The sequence below is a fragment of the Triturus cristatus genome, chromosome 9, assembly GCF_964204655.1.
Source record: "Triturus cristatus chromosome 9, aTriCri1.1, whole genome shotgun sequence".
NCBI classification, from domain to species: Eukaryota; Metazoa; Chordata; class Amphibia; order Caudata; family Salamandridae; genus Triturus; species Triturus cristatus.
The window spans coordinates 146,078,285-146,100,334 of NC_140592.1; the positions used below are offsets into that span (position 1 = coordinate 146,078,285).

The following is a 22,050-nucleotide window of genomic DNA, read 5'->3' on the forward strand; positions in this document are numbered from 1 at the left end:
GAGATTGCCATCTTCGTAATCTAGGGGCTCGAAGGTGCAATTAAAATCCCCTGCGATTATCAAGTTGCTACGTCCCCTATGTTTATCTAAAAACCCTTCTAGAGATGCAACAGTACTGGACCCTTTGTGCCCAGGGGACCCTCTTGCGTAGACACTGATAACAAGTAAATCTGGAGCCTTCCCGATCCGCAATCTAACGGCTATGACGTCCCCATTATCGATTTTAACTTCCTCCACTGTGTAGCATGCTTGCTGTCTGACCCAGATGACAAGTCCCCCTTTAGGTCTACCCCTCTGTCCCCCCCCATGGCTGGTTTATAAAATTTAGAAAGCCTGGGTAGCAAATTGGTTCTAAACCCAGGTTTCTGCAAATGCCCAAATATCATAATTATCAATGAATGCAGACCATCCAGATGAGGGAATTTTAGAGGAGAGACCAGCAATATTGCAGCAAGCTAGTGTTAGATTGGATTTATTGGGCCCTTGAATGCAAATACTGGAGATGTCAGCAGGGTTCCGAACAATGTCTCTGTTCATAGCCAGCTGTCTACATCCGTCATTAAACATTGGGAGCCCTGCGAGTAGGGGGGTAGAAAGGTCATCCTCCTCTACTACCCTAATACAATCTACCCCACCTTGTTCGTATTCCACCAGATCTGGGGTACCACCCACGAGTCCCGCCCCAATATATAGGTGGTCCCTGGTTAAGATTGGTTCCTTGGTGGTCAGCGTGGGTGGATCAAAAACCTTCTTGCAAGAGCCCCCGTGATCATATGATCCCGTAAACGGTGAATCAGTATCGAGGCCGAGTCAATCAATATCTTCTAAGGAAGAAAGAATGCCAAAGCGATGAGCGGATTCATCAGGGCTAGGAGTTTTTTTTCTACCCGCGTAATGAGATCGTCCTCGAATGAACAAGATGGTGGATCAATAATTTCAGTGGCAGTAGGTGTAATGAAGTCATTACTGGTAGAGGTATTGTCATTTAAACTACCTGTGCACCCGTTTCCACCCGCCTTACGTTTATTCGATCTGGATACCTGCTGGACGGATTTTATGGGGCCCTGCGATTTCCTTTTCTTGGTTGGTGGTTCCCCATCGCGAGCCTGACTCGATTTTTGGCTCCTTGTGTGTACCTTAGGAATGACAGGGGTTAGGGCATTGATCCCCGTATCTGGGATTGGTAGGTTTGATGATGTAGATGTGGACTGGCTAATCAGTGGAGCAGCATCGATGGTAGTGATGTCCTCGAGGTGGGACTTCGACACTACGTTGGTCAAGTGTAGTACGGATTCCAGCGACAGTCTGCGTTCAGTGAGCTGGATCTTGTGAATCAGTGAGATTCTGCCCTAATGAGAAACGCATCTAATGTCCCTACAACTCCAGAAACCATACCCGCTTTCCGCTTGTTCATTTTGGCCAAAATATAGAAGCGGTAGCAACAAAATGTAACCAATGTGAACCTTACAAGTTAGATGTTAAGGGGGTAGCCCAGCCCCAGTCTCTACCGGTCTCAAACGGGCCCGCCCTTGGTCAGGGATTCGTCCGGGCGTCGTCCCGCGCCACGGGGGTAGAGGCAGTGCTTTATGCGCGATGACCACCCCTCCCTCTCACTCGCGGCAGCAGTGGAGTTGCTGGTGCACCCTGTGGGCTGTATTCCTCACCCAGTGTGTTGATGCGGCGATGGCGTCCTTCACGACCCCCAACGAGCAGCAGAAAACCAAAAGGAACTCCCAGCAGGTTAATTAACCCGGGATTCAGCGGCCACAAGAAAGAAACTCCACGTCGCGGGGGGATGCAGCGCTTTATGCGCGGTGACCACACCTCCCCCTCACTCGCGACAGCTGTGGAGTTGCTGGTGCACCATGGGGGCTGTAGTCCTCACCCAGGGTGTTGATGCGGCAATGGCGTCTTTCACGACCCCCAACGAGCAGCAGAAAACCAAAAGGAAACTCCCAGCAGGTGAATTAACCCGGGATTCAGCGGCCACAAGAAAAACTCCGGTAACTTTCATAATTTGGTTACCTTCCCTCAGCCAAACGACTAGTCACGCCTTCTCAGTCTATGTCCTTGTGATGAAATTGCAGTACAGTCAACAATCCACATCGTATTCTTTTGTAAGTTGTATATCTTACTTAGGAAAAGGTGGATATTGCCTTATCTGAAAGTGCTTGGCCTGAGACTTTGCCGACCTGCTTTTATTAACTTACTACTCTTAGAAGATGAAATTGTCACTGCTCACATTGCGAAATACTTGAAGGGGGTGGTCAGAACCAGGAAAACTATGCCAGGCTTGACCTTTGTGTAATTGTTAACTGCTCCCATCTATGCAAGGGCAGTGTACAAGCGTGAGATTATGGCACTGATTGCAACTTCTTAATGTTTTACATTTTTAAGATCAATTTGGAAATCTTTATATGCCTTCTATTGTATTTTAAAGTTTTTAAATTTTTTGTATTAATGTAACTACAAATTTGTAGCAATGTACACTTTTGTATTAAGTCCCAATCTCTATTAATTTATATGGGAGTGTGTTGCAGTACCAGTGGTTGGCTATTTGTAGCACTGGACGTACTACAAAAGTATAAGTTACTATATAAGTGCATTCTGTGACCCCCGAAACAATTAAACCTACTAAAAAGTGTAAACTTACTTGAAAGTGCAACTTACCAGTGTGAACCAGGCCCTGAGAGTTACATCCGGTCGAATAAAGTAATAATTCAACTGTATGGTGAATGCTTGCCAGTTGTCCAAAGTTCTGGTCTGTTTTGTGTCAAAGTAGTCTCTAGCTCGTGTCGAATGATGATCGTACAGATTGCCACCATCTTGAATATGTTATGAGTGGAGTATGTGTGCATTTGTGTAGAGGTCAAATGTAGTGCACAGATGTGTTTTCATGCATGAGAGTATGTGGCTGACATGTTCTGTATAATTTTAATGCAATTAAAGAACAAGTTACTTATCTTTGGTAAAGTCATATCTGGTAGAGACAACATCTAGCCGCACATTTCTTACCTTTAAATTTCCCAAGGTGTCAGACTGGATTGAAGATTTTTTCATGAGCAGTACCCTAGTGCGCCGGTAGGGGTAGTCAGCTGGCTCTGCATGGCATCATCCACACCAGAAGTAACATCCACATCACCTATATAGCACTACCTCAGTGTGCTGATGTCAGTTACTTTTCATGACTTTCCACACCAGAAGCGCGGTGCCATGAAGAGCACCGACACTAGTGTGTCCAAACTAGGGACCTGATAGGGATCACCCCTCACACTAGAAATCTGTGCGCATAGAGGGGAGGAAGGGTTGGTGGGTAAGGAATCTGCAGCTAGATATTGTCTCTACCAGATAAGGCGTTACCGAAGGTAAGTATCTTGTTCTTCTGACTTCTAGCCGCAGATTCCTTAGCTTTCAATAGATACCAGCCCTGCAGACAAATTGAAACTAGGAAGTTCTGCATGACCGAACAGCAGGCAAAATGCTTGTCCATGCTTGCCGTACTGTCCAGGAAGTAGTGTTTGGTAAACATGTGCAGAGACGCCTACGTTGTTGCCTGACAAATGTGCAGGCATGGAACTCCACAGGCAAAGGCAGGGGTCGCAGCCGTAGCTCTGAAGGAATGAGCTCTCAAACCTTGAGGAGAATATTTCTTTGCCAATGCGTAGCAGATTTTGATGGAAAGAATGACCCATCGAAAACTGGTCAGTTTTTGCACCGCCTGACCTTTCTTCGCATCAACATACCCCACGAAGAGTTGGTCGTCCACCTGTAACTCTCATGTGCATTCAAGGTAGAAGGTTTTTGGGTCCAGATGGTGGAGTCGCTCCTCTTCCTTAGAGGGTTGTGGAGGAAGGTTGAAAGTGCGCAAGGTGACTGATTGGCCCACATGAAAAGGTGTTACTATTTTTGTCAAGAAAGAGGCCCTACACCAGTTAGTCCAGAAAAACGGATAGGAAGGGTGGCTTGGATGACACAGCCTGCAGTTCACACACCCACCTTGTCGATGTTATCGCCACAAGAAAGGCTGTTTTGATGAGGGGGCAACTGTGTAACCGCTTGAATGGAGCACACATCAGAAATGTGAGAACCTGATTAAGGTCCCACTGAGGCATAATGAACGGGGAAGGTGGGAACATATGAGCAAGACCTTTGAGGAATCTTTTTACAATGTGAGACTTGAATAATGAGGGTGGGTCTGGCAGCCGCAAGGTGGAAATGGCTGAAAGGCACCCTTTCAGAATGCCCAGAGCAGAGCCCCGACGGGCAAAGGTCAAAATAAAAAGCATTAAATTCGAAAGGGAAGCAGAAAGAGGGCCAATAGGCTTTTCTGTACAATACTTTACAAACTTTTTCCATTGGCAGGTGTATACCGCTTGGGGGAGGGACGCCCGACTGTCAGGATAACATTACAGACTTCAGGAGGAAGGTTGAAAGCAATCAACTACTGCCGCTGAATCTTCATGCAAGAAGGTGCAGAGTTGACAGGTTCTGGTGGAGGACTCTCCCCTGCTGCTGCAACAGCAAGGGCAGCCTGATCGGAGGATCGATGCTCATGTTCAGAAGCTCGGGATACCAGACTCTCCGTGCCCAGTCCTGAGTCACAAGAAAGACTTGGGGTAGGTCATTCCTCAACTTCTTGAGAACTCTGGGCAGGAGTGGTATAGGTGGAAAAGCATACAGGAGGCCGGCACTCCAGCCACCTTGGAAACTCCACCGTCTAAAACTGCTGACATTGCACGTGCTCTGCGGAGGAAAACCAATCTAACCAAGGCTCTTCTGACAGTAGAAAGAGGCCTTACGCCACCACCAGATGGAGACGCTATTCGTGATCTGCTAGGCAACGACGACTGAGTTTCTCCGCCATGGTGTTCAGGAAACCTACCAGGTGTTGAACCATCAGGGAAACGCTCTGCTGTTCCAGTCATGTCCAGAGATGCAGGGCTTCCTGACAAAGGATCCACGACCCCACTCCAGCCGGTTTGTTGCAGTTCCTCATGATGGTCGAATACTTGTACTAGCCTTCCCTTGATGGTGGGTAGAAAGGCATTCAATGTCAGTTGGACTGCCCGAGCTCCAGATGTGGTGTCCAGATTCTGCTGGAGACCAGTCTCCTGATTTTCATCTCTCACAGATGGCTGCCCCATCCCAGGAATGGTGCATCTGGCACTACTGTGAGATCTGTTTGGGGAAGAGAGGGGTCCGCCTCTAACCTGCAATCGCGGTTCGTTATCCACCACTGCAGGTCTCTTGTAGTTCCCTATGAGAGCTGGACCATCTCACGGATTGCCACAATGCTGCGCCCGCTGGCACTTCAGGTCCCACTTCCGAGCCCGAATTTGGCATTTATCACTAGCAGAATGCAGAAGGCCATGAGGTCCAGCAGCCTCAGAGTCCGTCTCACTGAAATCCAGGATAGAGGCTGAAACATCTGAATATGCTGTACTCAACTCTCAGGAGGATAAGCCCGAAACTGCACTGTGTCCAGAACAGCTCAGATGAAACAGAGCGTCTGAGATGGAGTCAGGTTGGACTTCGGCACGCAGACTGTAAACCCAGTACGATTAGGAGGTTCACCGTAGCCTGAAGGTGGGAAACGATAGGCTGGGGTGAGCCAAGACTGGCAGCCCTGATCTGCACAGGGGATCTGTAACCAACACCATCACCTTGGTTAACAACCAAGGGGCGCTAGCAAGGCCAAAAGAGAGCACGGTGTACTGAAAATGATTGTGGCTAACTGTAAACTGCATGAAGCGCCGATGCGCAGGCAGGACAGGGATATGAAAATAGACGTCCTGTAAGTCTAATGCTGCCATACAGCCTCCTAGGTCCAGGGCAGACACCTCAGCCAAAGTGAGCATTTTGACTTTCTCCTTTCTGAGGAAGTAGTTGAGGGCTCAGAGATCTAGGATAGGATGCAGGCCCTTTTCCTTTTTCGGGACCAGAAAGTAGCGGGAATAGAAACCTCAGCCAACTTGAGGAACAGGGACCCTCTCTATGGCGCCCTTGGTCAAGAGAGCAACAACTTTTAGAGACAGATGATCCTCCAACAGCTGGTCATAAGAAGGCGGCATGGAGGAAGGGTAGTCTCGAAGGGGAGGGAAGTAGCCCCTTTGCATGATGTGCAGAACCCACCTGTTCGATGTAAGGGACTGGCAGGGCTGGAGGGGATTACGGATCCTGCAACCAATTGGATTCCTAAGGTCTAAAATGGCGAGAATAGGAGAGCTTGGAGGTTGCGGGGGGTGGTGACTGGGCCGAAAATGCCTAGTTTTCCTGCATGCTTTTTTTATGCTGTTTACCGGCTGGACAGGACCACAGGCTACCCGACCCAAGAGGTCGGAAGGAACCGCGCGCCCTTGCACATGCAGAGGCTGGTAAGCATTGGCAGCTCAGTGGCGGGGATAGGGTTTGTGCGGTTGAAATTCCTTTCCATGGCCACTAAAGGAGCAGAAGGCAGACTGCCCAATGACGTGGCTATAGCTCACAGGTCCGATGACCTTATCCATGGGGGCCCACCAGAGCAGCCATCTCGGACCCAGATGGGGCCCCCTCTAACCCTGAAGGCGGGTTGGGCCGCTCAAAAATTAGATGCAGGACCTCATAAAACTCCTTTATTTGAGCAGGGGTTGCTTCGACTCGCAGAAAACTTGGAAGGCTCGAAGTCGGCCCAGGCACAGATTAAAAAGAACCAGGCCTTAAGCACCTATGCTCCTCAGTTGTGTTGGCTGATGGACGAGAAGAGAAGCACGCTTCGACAACTTGTGTTTTTTATGCCTCTTATCTGTATGTCCCAAGGACTTTGAGAGGGAAGAAGAGGACTAGGGACTGCTGGAACAATCCTGTGACCTTTCTTTTGAGCAGGATCACTACTTCCTCAGAGTTGCATGCCATGTCGCCACCTTCAGGGACCGCTCCCTCAAAGACTTAAGTATCATGGCCCAGTAATCGGAGCAGGACTTGGAGTTGTGGGTGCACTCCAGGCAACACAAAAACACGAAGTGCGGGTCTGTCACCGACATGGCACGGTAACAGGCGGCACAGAGTTTGAAACGGTCTTACAGGAGAACTTCATGACACACCAGGAGTCAGAAGACTCAAAAAGCTTAATCAAAATGTCAAAAAAAGCCTGTCAAAAACTGACAGAGGGGTAGGTCTTCTCTTGGATCTGCACTAGTTGACGTGGAAAGAAAATAACTGATGTCAGCGCTAGGCCTGGGCGAAGCACTACGCTACGCTCGCGTAGTTTGCGAAGTTCGCGCTACTTCGCGCTACGCGAACTGCACGTAGCACAGTGCGAACACGCGTAGCGTAGTGTTGCGTAGTGCTGCGGTCATTTTTTGCTTGCTCGCGGTCCTCAACGTCAAGTTGGCGACCGCGAGCAAGCAAAATGACATCCTGGCGAGACTTTTTCCTTGTTCGCGATCGCGAGCATGGAAAATAAACCTCCCGGCGAGATTCCCAACGCGAGAAGGTCAGGTTTCTCATTGCGAGGGGTCGCGTATGCTCGCGATGAGAAACTACCAGTTCGCGTTGAGAAAGCTGCAGCTCGAGGAAAAATCTACTCGAGCAGCAGAAAACTACAGCTCGCACTGTGCAAGATGCCATTTTCAATGATTGCACAGTGCCGGTTGCTTGTCCGCACTGTGCAATCATTGAAAACAACATCTTGCACAGTGCGAACATGTTACTTCGCAGTTCGCGAAGTGCTACGCGTAGCTCGCGTAGTGCGAACTTCACTTTGCGTAGCTTCGCGAAGTGCTACTTCGCGAACTACGCCCACCCTTAGTCAGCGCACCAAAGTGGCGCCTATATAGGGGACGTGGACGTCATTCCTGGTGCAGAACGACGTCCCGTCTGGTGTAGACGATGCCACGTGAAGCTGACCAACACCACCTTCTGGCACACAGGGAATCTTACATTCGAATAGAAACAGAAGCCATACCTCCCCAGAGGTGGGACTGCGGTACGGATTAGACTAGGAAGTCCTGTAGGACTGAACAGGCAAAGTGACCGTCATACAGGACCGGACTTTCCAGGCAGTGAGTGCTTCGTAAATGTGTGCAATGAAGCCCACATTGCTGCCTGACAGATATGCAGGGCAGGAGCTCTGGGAGCCAACGCAGTGGTCGCAGGCACGGCTCCTGTAGAATGATCTAAAAAACCTTCAGGAGGTTTCTTTTTGGCCAGTGCTTGGCAGATCTTGATGCAGAGCACTTTCCATTGTGAGCTGGTCCGTTTCTGCACCGCTTACTCTTTCTTGGCCCCACTCTACACAACAAAGAGTTGATCGTGCACACAAACTCTTCTGTGTGGTCAAGATATAACAACAAAGCTCTTTTTGTGTCCAGTCGAAGGAATCTCTCCTCTTCTTAAGAGAGGTCAGGCGGAGTGTAAAAGGTAGGCAGAGTTATTGACTGGCCTACATGAAAGGGAGTTACCACCTTTGGTAGGAAGGATGCGCTAGTGCAAATGGTACTAGATAGATGGTAAGGTACGGAGGCTGTTCTGATAGTGCCTGTAGCTCACTGACCCTCCCGGCTGAAGTTATCGCCACTAAGAAGGCAGTTTTATTATAAGGAGCCTTAGTGGGCAGTTATATAGAGGCTCGAAAGTAGCACACATCAACAATATAAGAACTAAATTAAGGTCCTACTGTGTACTAAAGAAGGGTGCAGGTGGGAACAGGTAAAACAGAAGCCTTAAACAGGGAGGACTGATCTTGCAACCGCAGAAATGCTGAGAAGGCAGAAGGCTGGCCTTTCAATGTGCCCAAAGCAGAGCTTTGCTGGTCTAATGTAAGAATCAACAATAGAACTTGGGGAAGGGGTGCAGAAAGAGGGTCAACTTGTCTGTCACAATCTTGCTCCAATGGCAGGTATATAACGTTTTTTCGTGGAGGGATGTCTGAGTGCCAAGATAGCATTGCAGACCTCGGGCGGAAGTTCAAAAGCTATCAAATGCGGCTACTCAATCTCCAAGCATGAAGACTTGTTGAGTGTTTTCAGGTTCAGATCTGCTGTGACAGAAGATCCTCCCGAAGAGGCAGCCTGATCTGAGAACCGATGCTTTTGCTCAACGGCTCGTGATGCCAGACTTTCTGTGCCCATTTCAGAGCCACAAGAATTACTTGGGCCTGGTTGTTCCTTATATTCTTTAGAATTATCAGCGTTAAGACATATATGAGGCCTGAGCTCCACTCAAGATGAAAAGCATCTGAGTGAGAGCAGCCTTGGAAACTCCAGCGCGCAAAACTGCAGAGATTGTGCATTAAGGACCGAGGCGAGCATTTGTAAATCAAGGCTCTCACCATTCTTGGAAGAGTCTTCGTGCCACCTCTGGATGGAGATGCCATTTTTGATCCGGTGGGGATCAACGGTTGAGTTTGTACACCCTGGCATTCAATGAACCCACCAGGTGTTTAACCACCAGGGATATACCCTGACTTTCCAGCCATGTCCAGAGACACCACTTGACAAAAGCTCCACAAACCCAACCCGCCCTGTTTGTTGCAATACCATATGGAGGTATAGTCCGTGAACACTTGAAGCAGCCTTCGCCTGATTGAAGGAAGGCCGCCTTCAATGCCAACTCACTGATGTGGAGTCCAGATCCTGCTGGAGACCAGAGTCCTCTGACGTCCACCTCTCCCAAATAGCCATCCCAGTCCAGAAGTGACTCATCTGTCACTACAGTAAGCTCTGGTTGGGGAAGGGAGAGTAGTCTGCCTCTGACCCATTCATAATTTGTTAGCAATCACTGCAGATCTTTTGCAGTTTCCTCGGAGATCCGAAGCATGTCGGTGAGTTTCCCCTGATGCTATGCCCACTGGAACTTCAGGTCCCACTGCTGAGCCCTCCTATGCCAACAGGAACGTGTAACAAGAAGGATGCAGGAGGTCATGAGGCCCAACAGCTTCAGAGTCAGTCTCACTGAAATCCAGGATAGAGGCCGATACATCGGAATTATAGCCTGAATATCCTGGACTTGCAACTCTGGAGGATAGGCCTGAAACTGTACTGTGCCCAGAACAGCCTGATGAAAGGAAGCATCTGAGAAGTACCCAGGTGTGACGAGATTTCGCCGTAGTCTGAAGGTGGGAGACGACTGTCTGGAGCAAGTCTGCCTTCAACAGCCAATCTTCGAGGTAGGGAAAGACTGGAGTCCCTTGCCTTCAAAGATGAGCTGCAAACCCCGCCATCACTTTCGCATAGCAAACAAAGTGTTCATGGGCGACCTTGAAGCGCAGATAACGCATATGAGCAGGCAGCAAGGAGATGCGAAAATAAGAGGTCCAGCGATACCATCCAGTCTGCTGGGTCCAGGGCAGACAAGACTTGCACAAGCATTTTGAATTTCTCTTTTTTTTAAGGAAGAGATTGAGAAGGCGTATGCCTAAAATAGGACGAATGCCTTCATCTTTTTCTTGGGAGCCAGAAAGTAGTGTGAATAGCAACCACGACCTACTTCTGATGCCGGCACCTTCTCTTTAGCTCCCTTGACCTTGATATACAACACCTACCAAGGGAGAAGGGAGAGGTGGTCCTCCATTAAGTTGTTGTCAGTAGGTGACATGGGTGGGGGTCACAAAGGGGAGGGAGTAGCCTCTATGGACAACCTGCAAAACCCAATCGGAAGCTATCGACCACCGGTGGAGCAGGGGATGGTGTATCCTGCCCCCCCACTGGATGCCAATGATGGTCGAAGGGCTGCAGCTGCAGGGGGATAGTGGACAGACTTGACCTCTGGCTGCCTGTTCAACGTGGTCTGTGGAAACTGCGTCCTCGGCCTTAAAAAGATTGTGCGGTTTGCTGCACGTATAAAGACTGGGTTGAAAGCTCCTCATGTGGCAACAAAAGAGGAGGAAGGTGGACTGGGGCTGCAGAGGGCCCATAGCAAGGCACAAGGACCTGGCCGTAGCTCTGCTGTCCCTTTGGCACTTTAGCGTGGAGTCTGCCTTCTCCCCAAACAACTGAGAGCCATCAAAGGGCATGTCCATGAGCGAAGCGTGGACATTCCCCAAAAAACCAACGTGTGGCGTCTATGGGCCACCAACGATGAAATTGCTCTGCCCAACCCACATCGTATGGTGAACTTGTTTTCATTCCTCCTTTCAGCAACTGCCTGAGAGAGTAGGGATCGGGCTTTGTCCAATACCATGGGGAGATGGTATGGGCTCACTGGCCCAAGAGGCACGCAGTACTCACTGACCACTTTGCCAGGCTGGTGGCAGGGATCATGCCCTTTCCAAAAGTATTCAGACTTTAAGATTCCCTCTCTGGTGGAGTGGCAGGAAATGTGCCGGGGTTAACTTTGGAGGTGGTTAGTCTTGACTGTCACTAAGGGGACCTCAGCCACTCATCGCACCACCACTGCGAACGTGGCACTAATCTCCGTCATTTCATTTCACTCTCCTCCGTAGCTATAGTAAGGGGAGAGACCTGGCGAGGTGTCCAGTCCACTGGCATCCTCCAGATTTTCATACTAGTTGTCATTGGGATCTTTTAACATCATCCAATCCAGGCCTTTCAATCATCACCCAATGCAGGTCTGCCCTTGAAAGCACAACTACAGACCAGGAGCAACAAGGATCCTGATCACTGTCAGTTTCAGTTAGGTAAACAGAGGATAATTTGCAAAGAATACAGAAACATCAGCTGTCATTTTATCAAAATAGCAATCCCCTTAGAATGTGGCTCTGGTAATATAGAAGCATAATTTAAGCACTTTGAATTTCCTTCTGTAACAATTACGTCAGTATCTCGTTACCAGAGTTGAGAAGATGCCAGAAAGCATCCAGTTGTTTAACACAGTTTGGCATGGTAGATGAACCTCTGCAACAGTATACACTCCAAGATCACTTTAGCTTTCCTTGAGGGGTCTCTGGGCTTTGCATTGTGAGGTAATATATTGCAATACCGTTGGGTTGTATTTGGCTGTGGGAGGAAGAACATTCCTGAAGAGGTCTCGTATGTAAACTGGCATTGGTTGACTATTGGACAAGAATCCAGTTATTCCGGGATAAATGACAGTCTGCCCTCTAAAATAAACGCTTTTGCAGTGGCGTCCAAGATGACTCAGTATAATCAATATGGTAGGATTTGTATAGCTGGCTTAACATCTTTTAACTCATTTTTTTTATTTAGAACTAGCCTTAGTGAGGTAAGGGTATGCGACGATTCCCTGCCAAAGAGAGTCAAGCATTTGGAAAGGGCATGAGCGATGATTTCAAGTTTAACTGAAGAACTTTGCATTTCTAAGCTTCTTTCTCACCCCCACATAAGCATCTGTAGCGCGCATCCTCTGTTTAAGCATGGAAAAATCTAGCAAGTTATTCTCTACTGATCGGTTAATTTGCTTATTTGAGATCCATGAAAGGTCAATATAAGTTTTGATTCTTGTTTAAACTTAGCAGCAAGAGGAGTAGACATCTTTTTTTGTTCCTCGTAGACCTCTTTTTTGCTCCTTTGACTGCACTAGATTTGCTCTCCTCATTCAAGATAAATACTCTCTGTAATAGGTGGTACTGTAGAAACTCTTAATACCGTTGGTGCGTGGAGATCCTTTGATCCAGGTTTGAATCCAATCATTTAAATAAATATTCGACATCCAGTTACCATTTTATTTCTGTCAGTGGTTTCAAAGGCTCCTTCAAGTCAGAGAATTGGACAGTGGATACAGAGGAAAGGCTTCTGTGTGTTTGCTTGAAGGAGCCGGCGGGTCTGTAGTAGCAAAAAGCAGATTGCCTCTACCACTAGGACGAATGGCCTTTGCTCCAGTTAAAGTGGTTGCATCTGTCTTTATTTGTAGGGTATGGTAATGCGCTGCAGAAGGTTCCACCATAGCATTTGAACTTAATCTTTGTGAACTTGTTTCTCCTAACCAGACATACAGATTCCAAGGTCATCACTGCAGCTTTCTTTTTTTAGATCTCAGACACAGAGTTCCAAACAGAGTAGACTGAGAAAAGGAGGATCAAGAAACTGTTAAGGCAGAGTCAAAATGTGTGCTAGATCATGAAAGTAACTGTATGAAGAAAGGTAAGCTGTGTCTGTTGCAAGACAACTTAATTTTTCAGAGGTGATCATTCATTTCTTTATGATGCCTTTGTTTCAAATATGAGACCATTACCCCACAATCAATCAATCAATCAATGATTAATAATAATGCACTAAAAAAGATAGAAATTAGGAGGTAAGCAACACCTGTCCTCCTCCACCCAAACCTCCATGTAAGACTATGGAAACTTAGAAGTGTTGATACAGATGACAGGCAAAGTGGCTGTGTGCATTTTGAGCGAGAGAAAGTAGTGGTCGTGTGTGGGGTAATTGTTCCTGACACGCCAGGCCCCAGAATGCACCATAATGAGTTGTTCAGTATGGCAAGAGTAGGTGAAGATAGTGTCTGTGGATCAGTCAAACAGCTGGAGGTCCACAAACTTCCTAATCTTGAAAACCAATTAACCAATGGAGTTCATTTCAATGTGAATTTGCACTCTTTTCTATGTCTGGGCTCAAATGTGTGTTATGAGATTAATTGCTTGGGCTGGCATAATTTATTAAACCAAAAAGCAATGGAAGGGGGTCCTCTTTCTCCAGAATATGAGCAATGAGTTGTCTCATCAGCCTCCAGGATTTGTTGTATTAGGGCCCAATGATGGGAGGTCATATACCCAGAATAGTTTGCGTTCAGTCTCCCGAGATTATTATTTTTTTTTAAAGTTCCTTTAATATGCCTCAGACATTTCCTCGAGATTGTCTGGATGGCAGAGCAAGACTACCAAATGTGGGTGATTGGTACCCCTCGTAATCATAACTCCAGCACCTATCTGGAGTCAGTGCATAAATACAAGCAAGGTTCTAAGGTGCCATTGGTACCTTTTGTTTTAGATTGCCTTTGATCTACCCCCTCTTTTGTTAGGGAAAGATTCCAACAGTCCTTACCAGTGAATCCTACAATTCATTGTCATAGCAAATGGTGAGATGGAGAAACTGGCAGCTGGCATATTAGGTGGTGATGCATACCAAACTTTATTTCCCAGTTAGTCAATGTGTCTCCTTACATTACCAGGTGTCAATAATGAAGAGAATGTCTTTGAAACCAAAAGTATGAAGGAATATCTTGCTTTAAAAACAAGAGATCGGAGTTTGAAGCGGTGCATTTCTTTTCTGGTGTCCTCTTTGTTAGTGGTACAGAGAAAGTAGCCAGGTTGGTGTTCATTGTAGGCTCCAAAAGCCCAGGAATTAATGGAAATAACCACAGGCGTGGCTCAGCCCAAGGCATGCTTCTGCCCTCTTTAACCTTTATATTTGTTACCAGTGCCAATCAAGTTTTAGGTCAGCTTCAGTGCTTCTGAGAGGCACGCACCTACATTGTTTGCAGTAACCCAAAGTGGATCATTGGCAGACCCCAGAACTGATGATATTGAGCGATTCAGTAACACAGAGAATTATGTAAAGTGCATTTTGATCAGTTTGCAATTCCTGTGCTTGAGCTATCAAACCGAGCTATGGATACTACTGAGATGAATATTTGTTCTCCTCTTCCAATGACCTGCTTCCAGTGTCCACAAGCCAGTTAACAAAACGTGAGCAACTCAGAGTTGAAAGAAGATTCCTGAAACAACCTGGGTAACATACCTGTCGTCACTCTCGAGCTCTTAATCACAGCAGCAAATAAAAATGTACTGTGGCATAAGCTGGCCCAGTGAATGCGAACCATGTTCTCCATCATCAAGAGCTGCACATTTTAATTATGAGCGGGGAACTCGTATGCCATTACAGTGTTGGGTACATGAGTGGGAAATCTAGGTTATATCTGGCCACAATACATAGATAAGATCATGTTATTACATCACCAAGAGACAGTAGCCTGACAAATTTCATTGTGCAATCCTCACAGGTACTGCATTATATGAGGCTACATGTCCTTTGTCAGTTTGCCAGTAAAAAACAACCACAACTGGAGGCTAGTAATTGCTATGATGTCTGAAGTATGTACCATGGTCAAGAAAAAGAATGGTATAATGGGGTGGATGCGAGAAGGAACGAAGAGGGACGGAGTAACACCATTAAACACGTTATTAAAAAAAACCTCTTAATTAGCAGTGGGTAACATGATCAAATACCTTTAACAACACACCCTTGAAGCTCTTGGACACGGAGATGAATAACAGCGACAAAAGTCAGGGTTTAAAAGTGCAGCGTTCTAGTGCTATCTTAGCATGTAAGTGTAAAAGAAAAAGTGACTCACCCTCAGAAACACTATCTGGTGGAAATTATTTTACTGCACACTCACCTTTAGAATATACCTAGCACCAGACTAGACCTGGAGAATTTTACAGCAAATCCCCCAGTGCAGATAGCTTATGCTGTGTGGCTCCATTGTGACCCAGTACCACACTAAGTGACATTGATGTAATGTACCTCCTAGAAGCAACACCCCTGCTCGATTATGTCAGTTTTTTAACCATTCTCCTTAAGTGCCCGCAGATAGAGCACTTCGAACAAACAAAGTGACAGTGTGACAAATTCTAACTTGGAACCTTATTATGATATTCAGGAATCAACTTGACAGAATGGGGAGGAGCAGGGCATTTAGGAATCAGCAGTTACATAGGGACCCGTGAGAAGGAGCATTAACAAAGGGTAGTAACTTGGTTCTTGATACTTCCAATGACTGACTCCTCTTTTCTTTAGAATAGCCACCACAGCAGCACCTCCTAAAGGTGTGGAGCCTGAGGAGGAGACTGCAGTTAAAAAAACTTGAAGAATGCGTGGGCAGATTGACACTTCCTTCAGTACAAACCTTTGAGTCAGTAGTATTCCTTTAATGTGTGCACAGACATACACATAGTAGTTAGCAGATCTAGAACTGGCACTCCATTGCGAATGCCTTCATAACGACCTTGGCCCTGAGGGAATGAGCCCGCAGGACTTTAGGGGGTTGCTTCTTGGCCAGCGTACAGCAGACTTCGATGCATAGAACTATCTATCCTGATAGGGTTTAAAAAAAAAAGTTTTTATAAACAGTCATTCCTTTCTTTGCTTCAGAGAATCCCACAAACAGCTAATTAGCCACACTACTGTCTTTTGTATCAATGTTGACACTAAAAGCCCTTTTAAGGTCGAGTCGGTGGAGCATCTTTTCCCCTTTTGAATGTTTGATGGTTGAGGTGACTCATACAATACTGGCAGAAAAATGACCTGGCCGATGTAAAAAAGATGCCAAAGCCTTTGGTATGAAGGCTGCCTTGGTCCTCAGCATTATGTTGTCTGGGAAGAAAGTAGTGTAGGGCGGTTGTACAGAAAGTGCTCGTAGTTCACCCATGTGATGAGCTGACATAACCGCAATAGGGGAGACTGTCTTTAAGGTTAGGCGACAGAGTGAGCAGCCATGCATTGACTCGAAGGGCGAGCACATAAGAAATGTTAAGGGCAATTTAGGGTCCCACTGATGCATCAAATAAGGCATGGGACGAAACATTGGTCCAACCTTTACAAATCTGTCCCAGTAACCAGCATAAATGGATTTTGTCACTGAGCACATGGTGGAAAGGATGACATCCACCACTTCTGGTAGCAAATCAAATGCAGTCAACTGCTACCGCCAAGTGCCAATGCATTTAGATGTAGATGGTAAAGATACAGGTGGAGGACCCTGTCCGGTCACTGAGACAGGAGGTACTCACAAAGTGGGCGCCTGATCAGAGGACAGATGATCATGCTTAAGAGTACTGGGTACCACAATTGCATGGCCCAATCCTGCGCTACAAGGATTACTTTGGCCCAGTCATTCCTTGTCTTCAGAACCGGGGCAGAAGAGGTAGAAGATGGAAGGCATACAGGAGACCCTTGCACCATTCCAGTCAGAATGCCTTGCCCAACATTTGTTCCTGAAGAAACTCCAATGTGGAAAGTTGTTTATAGTGCATGTTCTTGATAGTAGCAAAAAGATCTACCCAGGGTTCTTCACTGTTGGAAGACACCATGAACCCCCTCAGGATGCAGACTCGTGATGTGCTAGATGACATATGTGTAGTTTGTCCGCTCTGGAAATCGGGGACCCTGCTAGGTGTTTTGCTATTTAAAACAAATCACTAATCTGTGGAGTCCTTCAGAGCTTCTTATTGAGCCCTACTTTGTTCAATATATACATCACTCCACGTGCAGACCTTGGACACAATTATGGCTAATCCACGATGGCACACCTAGAAGACACACAAATTGTTCTCTGTTTCAGTACAAAACCATTGTGCTCATCAAAAACTTTCAAGACAGCCTGCAAGGAGTTATCCAACAGGCTGCAACATTATTAATTCAGGTTATACCACAATAGGACCAAATTACTGCTGTTTGATAAAGCGTCCAATATTTGGTGGCCATAGGTGTTGGGAAACTTTCAGTCTCCTAGTGCATCAGCTAGAAATCTGGGTGTAGTGTTTGGATTGACTTTCTTAAAAAACTAAAGACCCAACAAACATTTTTACATCACAGCTACGTCATTTTACCCAAAAAAGGCAAAACAGTGTGGTTCTGTCTAAGGGCTTTGAGTCCTTGTATAAGCAGTACGAGACTTGGGTGTGGGTCTTTTCTTATCTTGTCCTTAAGTTCTGGGAATCCCTTTCTCCTAGCTTAGAATCAGAAATTAATCACATTAAGGTTCGACCTTAAAGACCTGATTTTACCGGTAGTCCTTTCTGCATTTAACTCACTACTGGGACACCCTTTTTGTGGGGCTGTTGTGCTTTAAAAGTGCCTCATTCTTTCACGTCCACCAATAGAACCCAAAAACGCAAAGTGGATTCTTACAGTTTGTAAAATGTAAATTTAGCTTCAATCCTGTGTCACAGCCATGAGTAAGGTGCATTAGTAGCATTATGTGATCCAAGGCGTTGACAATACATTTCAAATAGACAAACTGGCCAATATATTAAAGACAGGTCAATCAAAAATACTTACATTCTGGTGGAAGTCTGTTCTTCCTGAAAGCCAATCTTTCGGTTTTCTTTCTGCTTTCAGCCAAACTAAATAGGACACCATAAACGTACTGACGAACTGGCCGGTAAAGTAAAGCAGCAGGAGGCAGGTCTTTGTTGATCTCATCCTCAATTGCCACCTGGATTTTGATTTCACCCTTTATAAATGAGAAACATGAGCGGATAAGGCCCTTTAGAGGTTTTTTTAGTAAATGTTGCAACAAATTATGAAATTCTTACACACATACTTTAGAAGCAAACAAATTTGTGATTGGTTAATTGCACTGCAAATTGGGAAGGGCATATAGTTTAGAGCACTTACAAGTGGGAAGAACACATTATGTACATGTAAAACTTGGTTTGTAGCTTGCAGTGCTGAAGATTCACATGCTGTGCAAACTCCTGACACCTAGCGTTGGGCTCGTATGATTAGATGTTTCTGTATGAAGGAGTTTAAGTTTTTGGGTAAATTGCTGTGCATACTCTGAATCCCACATAACATCAATACCACCATTCCCCCTCCCTTTTTTACAGGGTATGCGTGTATGTGTGACAAAACAAATAAAAATCCTATACACTGGAAGTTAATATGAACCAAAGTACTCCAGTGTGCTTGCATCCGGGGACAGGGCAGGGCGCATTTGTAACTACAGCACTACAAGCTACAAAACAAGTATTACAGGTAAGTAACCTCTTCCATTTATAGCATATGCAGCTGGGGGTCTAATGCTGAGCATTGACAGAAAAGCAGTAAAGCACTAATGTGGTAGCTTTAGAAAAGAAATCGAAGAAGTGTGGAACAGAGTGTTTGGAGGTGGCGGCCCCTTAACCGGAGATCGCTCTAGGCCTATAATTACCCTGTGCAACTCATTCCCGCCTGCTGGTGAAAGGAATGCTTCTGTCTCTGGTCGAGGGAAGTAGCTTTCGCTCCTCCCCCCGGCCGTAGTTTCCGACAGGAGCACCAAGCAGCTAAAGTATAGAGGGCGCCCATAGATTTTGCAATCTTGAGCCCTCTGGATTTCTTTCCGGCATTTCACCAATCTGTGGGACAAAGAGGTGCTCACAATCAAATGGGAAGTTGAATAGATGCTGCTGGGTCTCTTGTTTAAGCCAGAGATACAGAGCCAGATGTGGTGTCTGATGAGGACACTAGTGTTAATGCTTCGCGAGGCTGTCTCTGCAGCATCAACAACGCAAGAAATTTTAGAATTGGGAAGGATCTTGCTATCAGACACTATTTTCTTCTCACCTCCCTGAACTTCTCCAGAAGGTATTTTGCAAGCTCAAACATCTCCTCTCCATGGCTTGTTGTGGCATGAGAAGAGCCCAACAGAGTTGGTTATTCATAGGCTTTCCGGTTTTCAGTTTCTATTTTTGGTAAATTCTGGTGTTTTTTCCCCCTGTTTTTCAATACCTCAAAAAACAGTGGTTATCAGTGGTTACACATTCTTGCGCCATTAAAAACAACAGAAACAGTGTTTTTCCGGTGTTTTTGGAATTTTAATTTAATTTTAATTATTGCTAGCTTTTTGCACTTATAGTGCATGTGTATAGGTAGTGTGTGCACAGGGTATATGAGGACCAAATACAGTTTTACTGCACCAGAATGGACTACTAAGTCAATAGCATTCTTCATTAACTCTGAAGATTGTAAAGATGCTTTCAGCATACACTCTAGCAAGATACAAGGATCTCTTACAGGGAAGCACTTCAGCTCAGGTATCGATTTTGACAGGCCATCATACAACTTGTTCATATACGTAGCTGAATTACTGCAAATACAAACAATATCACTCCAATCTTAATTGAACTTGGTAGGAACTTTTTTCAGCAGCATTCCAAGTGACACTGTGTTCCATGTTTACCAAACGCCTGGTGTCATGTTTTCACCACTATCTCAGATGCTTGGTGACAACATTCGTTTCACACATACCTGTCACTACATCTTGCATTGAATGTTTGAAAACTGGGCTGTTTGGCAATTCACTTACAATCAATACTGACTCACTAGAAAGGGGGACAGATTAATCTAGACTTCACCCATTCTCTGTCTGTGGGTAAATGTAATGCAACATATTAGGAAAGATTCTAACTAATCCAGCCATTTCACCTATCCGTGAAGTCAAATGTAGCCAAAATTTCATATATGATTTTGATATTTACCAATTCTCTACAGTTTATAAAATAACTAAATAAGACCTAAAAATGCATCTAAACACTGCATCTTTAGACCAAAGACCACAAACCTAAAAAAAGCAGAAGGAAGAAGAGACAATGTTTCAGTGGCATCCCTAAACAACAAAACTCAAGCAGAATAATGATAGCCCAGTCTCTCATGATACTACCTTGTATAACAAAGTTACATTGTATTGGCCCCTTAAGGACGAAATAAAAATGACTCTTTCACTCATCTTTTCCTTTCTTTGAATGGCACTTAGTTTGTGGTTGCAAAGGTGTTTTTTCAGTGTTTATAGGATTACACCAGTGATGGCCATTTTCCTTTCGGTGGGGTTTTATCAGTTATCATAGGTTTAAACCTAAAACCAAATAGCCTAGTTATACACCATGTGGCAACTGTCCCTATGGATACACTCTTGTCTGCAACAACTATCTTCTTGCTGTCCTTGTAAGGTGGCAAGGTGCAGCCTGAGTGGAGGCCCTTTTGCAGGCAGTATGGACCACCAGGGAGCTGGGTAAACACGGTCCATGATTTAGACTGGGCCATTTGGTGATGGTTTGTATTTTTTAGCCGTGCTACTACTCTCTCCTTTATGGGCACTTTAAAGGCCTCTAGAGAGGATTTAGGAATGTCCTAGAGCATAGGTAGGAATGCACCATCCACTCAGTTTGTCTGAGAGCGTCTCCACAAGGAAGTCTTCTTACTCACAGAGGACTGTGGGCCCACCATATGAAAGATCCGTTGGGATGACCTCTGGGTATCAGCAGAGGATGCCGTTACGGCATAGTAGTCCAGATCTGCATTGTAGTAGTCCCTGGGGTGATCTTCAGGCCTAGCCCAAGAGGGCTGATCATAGGGATCAGCAGGATCAATGAAGCTGCCTGAATCTGAAAACGTGGTAGAGGTATTGGTGGTGGAGGCAGAAGTGAAACTAAGTCTGGGGGGTGGGGAGCAACGTTGGCAGTGGATGTTGCCCTTTTGTATATGGCTCTGGACTTAGGAAGCGGGTTGTTCCTCAAAGGCAAGCATCCTCTTAAGAGGCAGAATCTCTATTGGCTTTGGCAGAGGTGGTTTCCACGAGATTTTCTCCTGGTCAGGAAGAATTAAGACATGCTTGTGTCAACCTCTCCTTGAGGCCTCTACAGGATGGACTACTCCAATTCCGGCACTTTCGGTGTCAACTGCATCTTCAGCATCGACTCCGCTATGAGATTGTGCCTTGGGGGGAGGAGGGTTGTCCTTCTGTGGATTCAAAGCCAGCATACGTCCTGTAGGCACAACATACTCTTTCTCCTCGTGTCTGGACGTCAAGAAGAGATGGACACCAGACTGGGCATGGTTTGATCTGGAGGGGATGCTGGAGGAGCTGGTGTCATCCTCTTCTTCAGCATTCAAGGGATTCTGCTCTCCAAAGATACTGGGGCTCTCGGTGGTTGACTGTTGGTGTATTTTGCAGAGCACCCAACACCTCTGCCTTCGGTTCCTTAATGTCTTCTTGGAGTGGAAGGCGAGACAGGACTCGCAGGATGATTCTTTGTGGTCCAGAGAAAGGCACAACTTGTAGACATTGAGATGGTCCAAATGCTGCTACTGGGCGGTGCCCCCAGACAGTTTTGTAAGGGTATCTGTTCCATCCCCCTTTTATGATCCAAACGTCTGGACCGGATGGTGGAAAAAGCACAATGTATAACAGAGGCGATGCCGAGGAGCATTGCCCACTAAGACAGAGTTATATTAGATCCCATGACTCAAAGGACTTATTCGATGAAAAGCAGCTTGAAAACTTTCGAGCCAAACTCTACATGCCAGGAGTATGGTAAACAGGTGTATCTATAGCCACACATACTACAAAGTATAAATTGCTTACCTGTAATGCTATTTCTCTTCCAGGGGAATC

The 22,050-nt window shown here is 46.0% G+C and overlaps 1 protein-coding gene across 2 annotated transcripts in view; it reads right to left on the minus strand.

Annotated features, from left to right (window-relative positions):
- FAM120A (family with sequence similarity 120 member A) overlaps nt 1-22,050 on the minus strand; it is a 439,339-nt gene that overhangs the window by 168,390 nt on the left and 248,899 nt on the right. For both annotated transcript variants that reach the window (XM_085624582.1, XM_085624581.1), the window contains one exon: nt 17,958-18,132. In XM_085624582.1, coding sequence (XP_085480708.1) covers nt 17,958-18,132 — 175 coding nt within the window. The remainder of the gene's footprint in view (nt 1-17,957; nt 18,133-22,050) is intronic.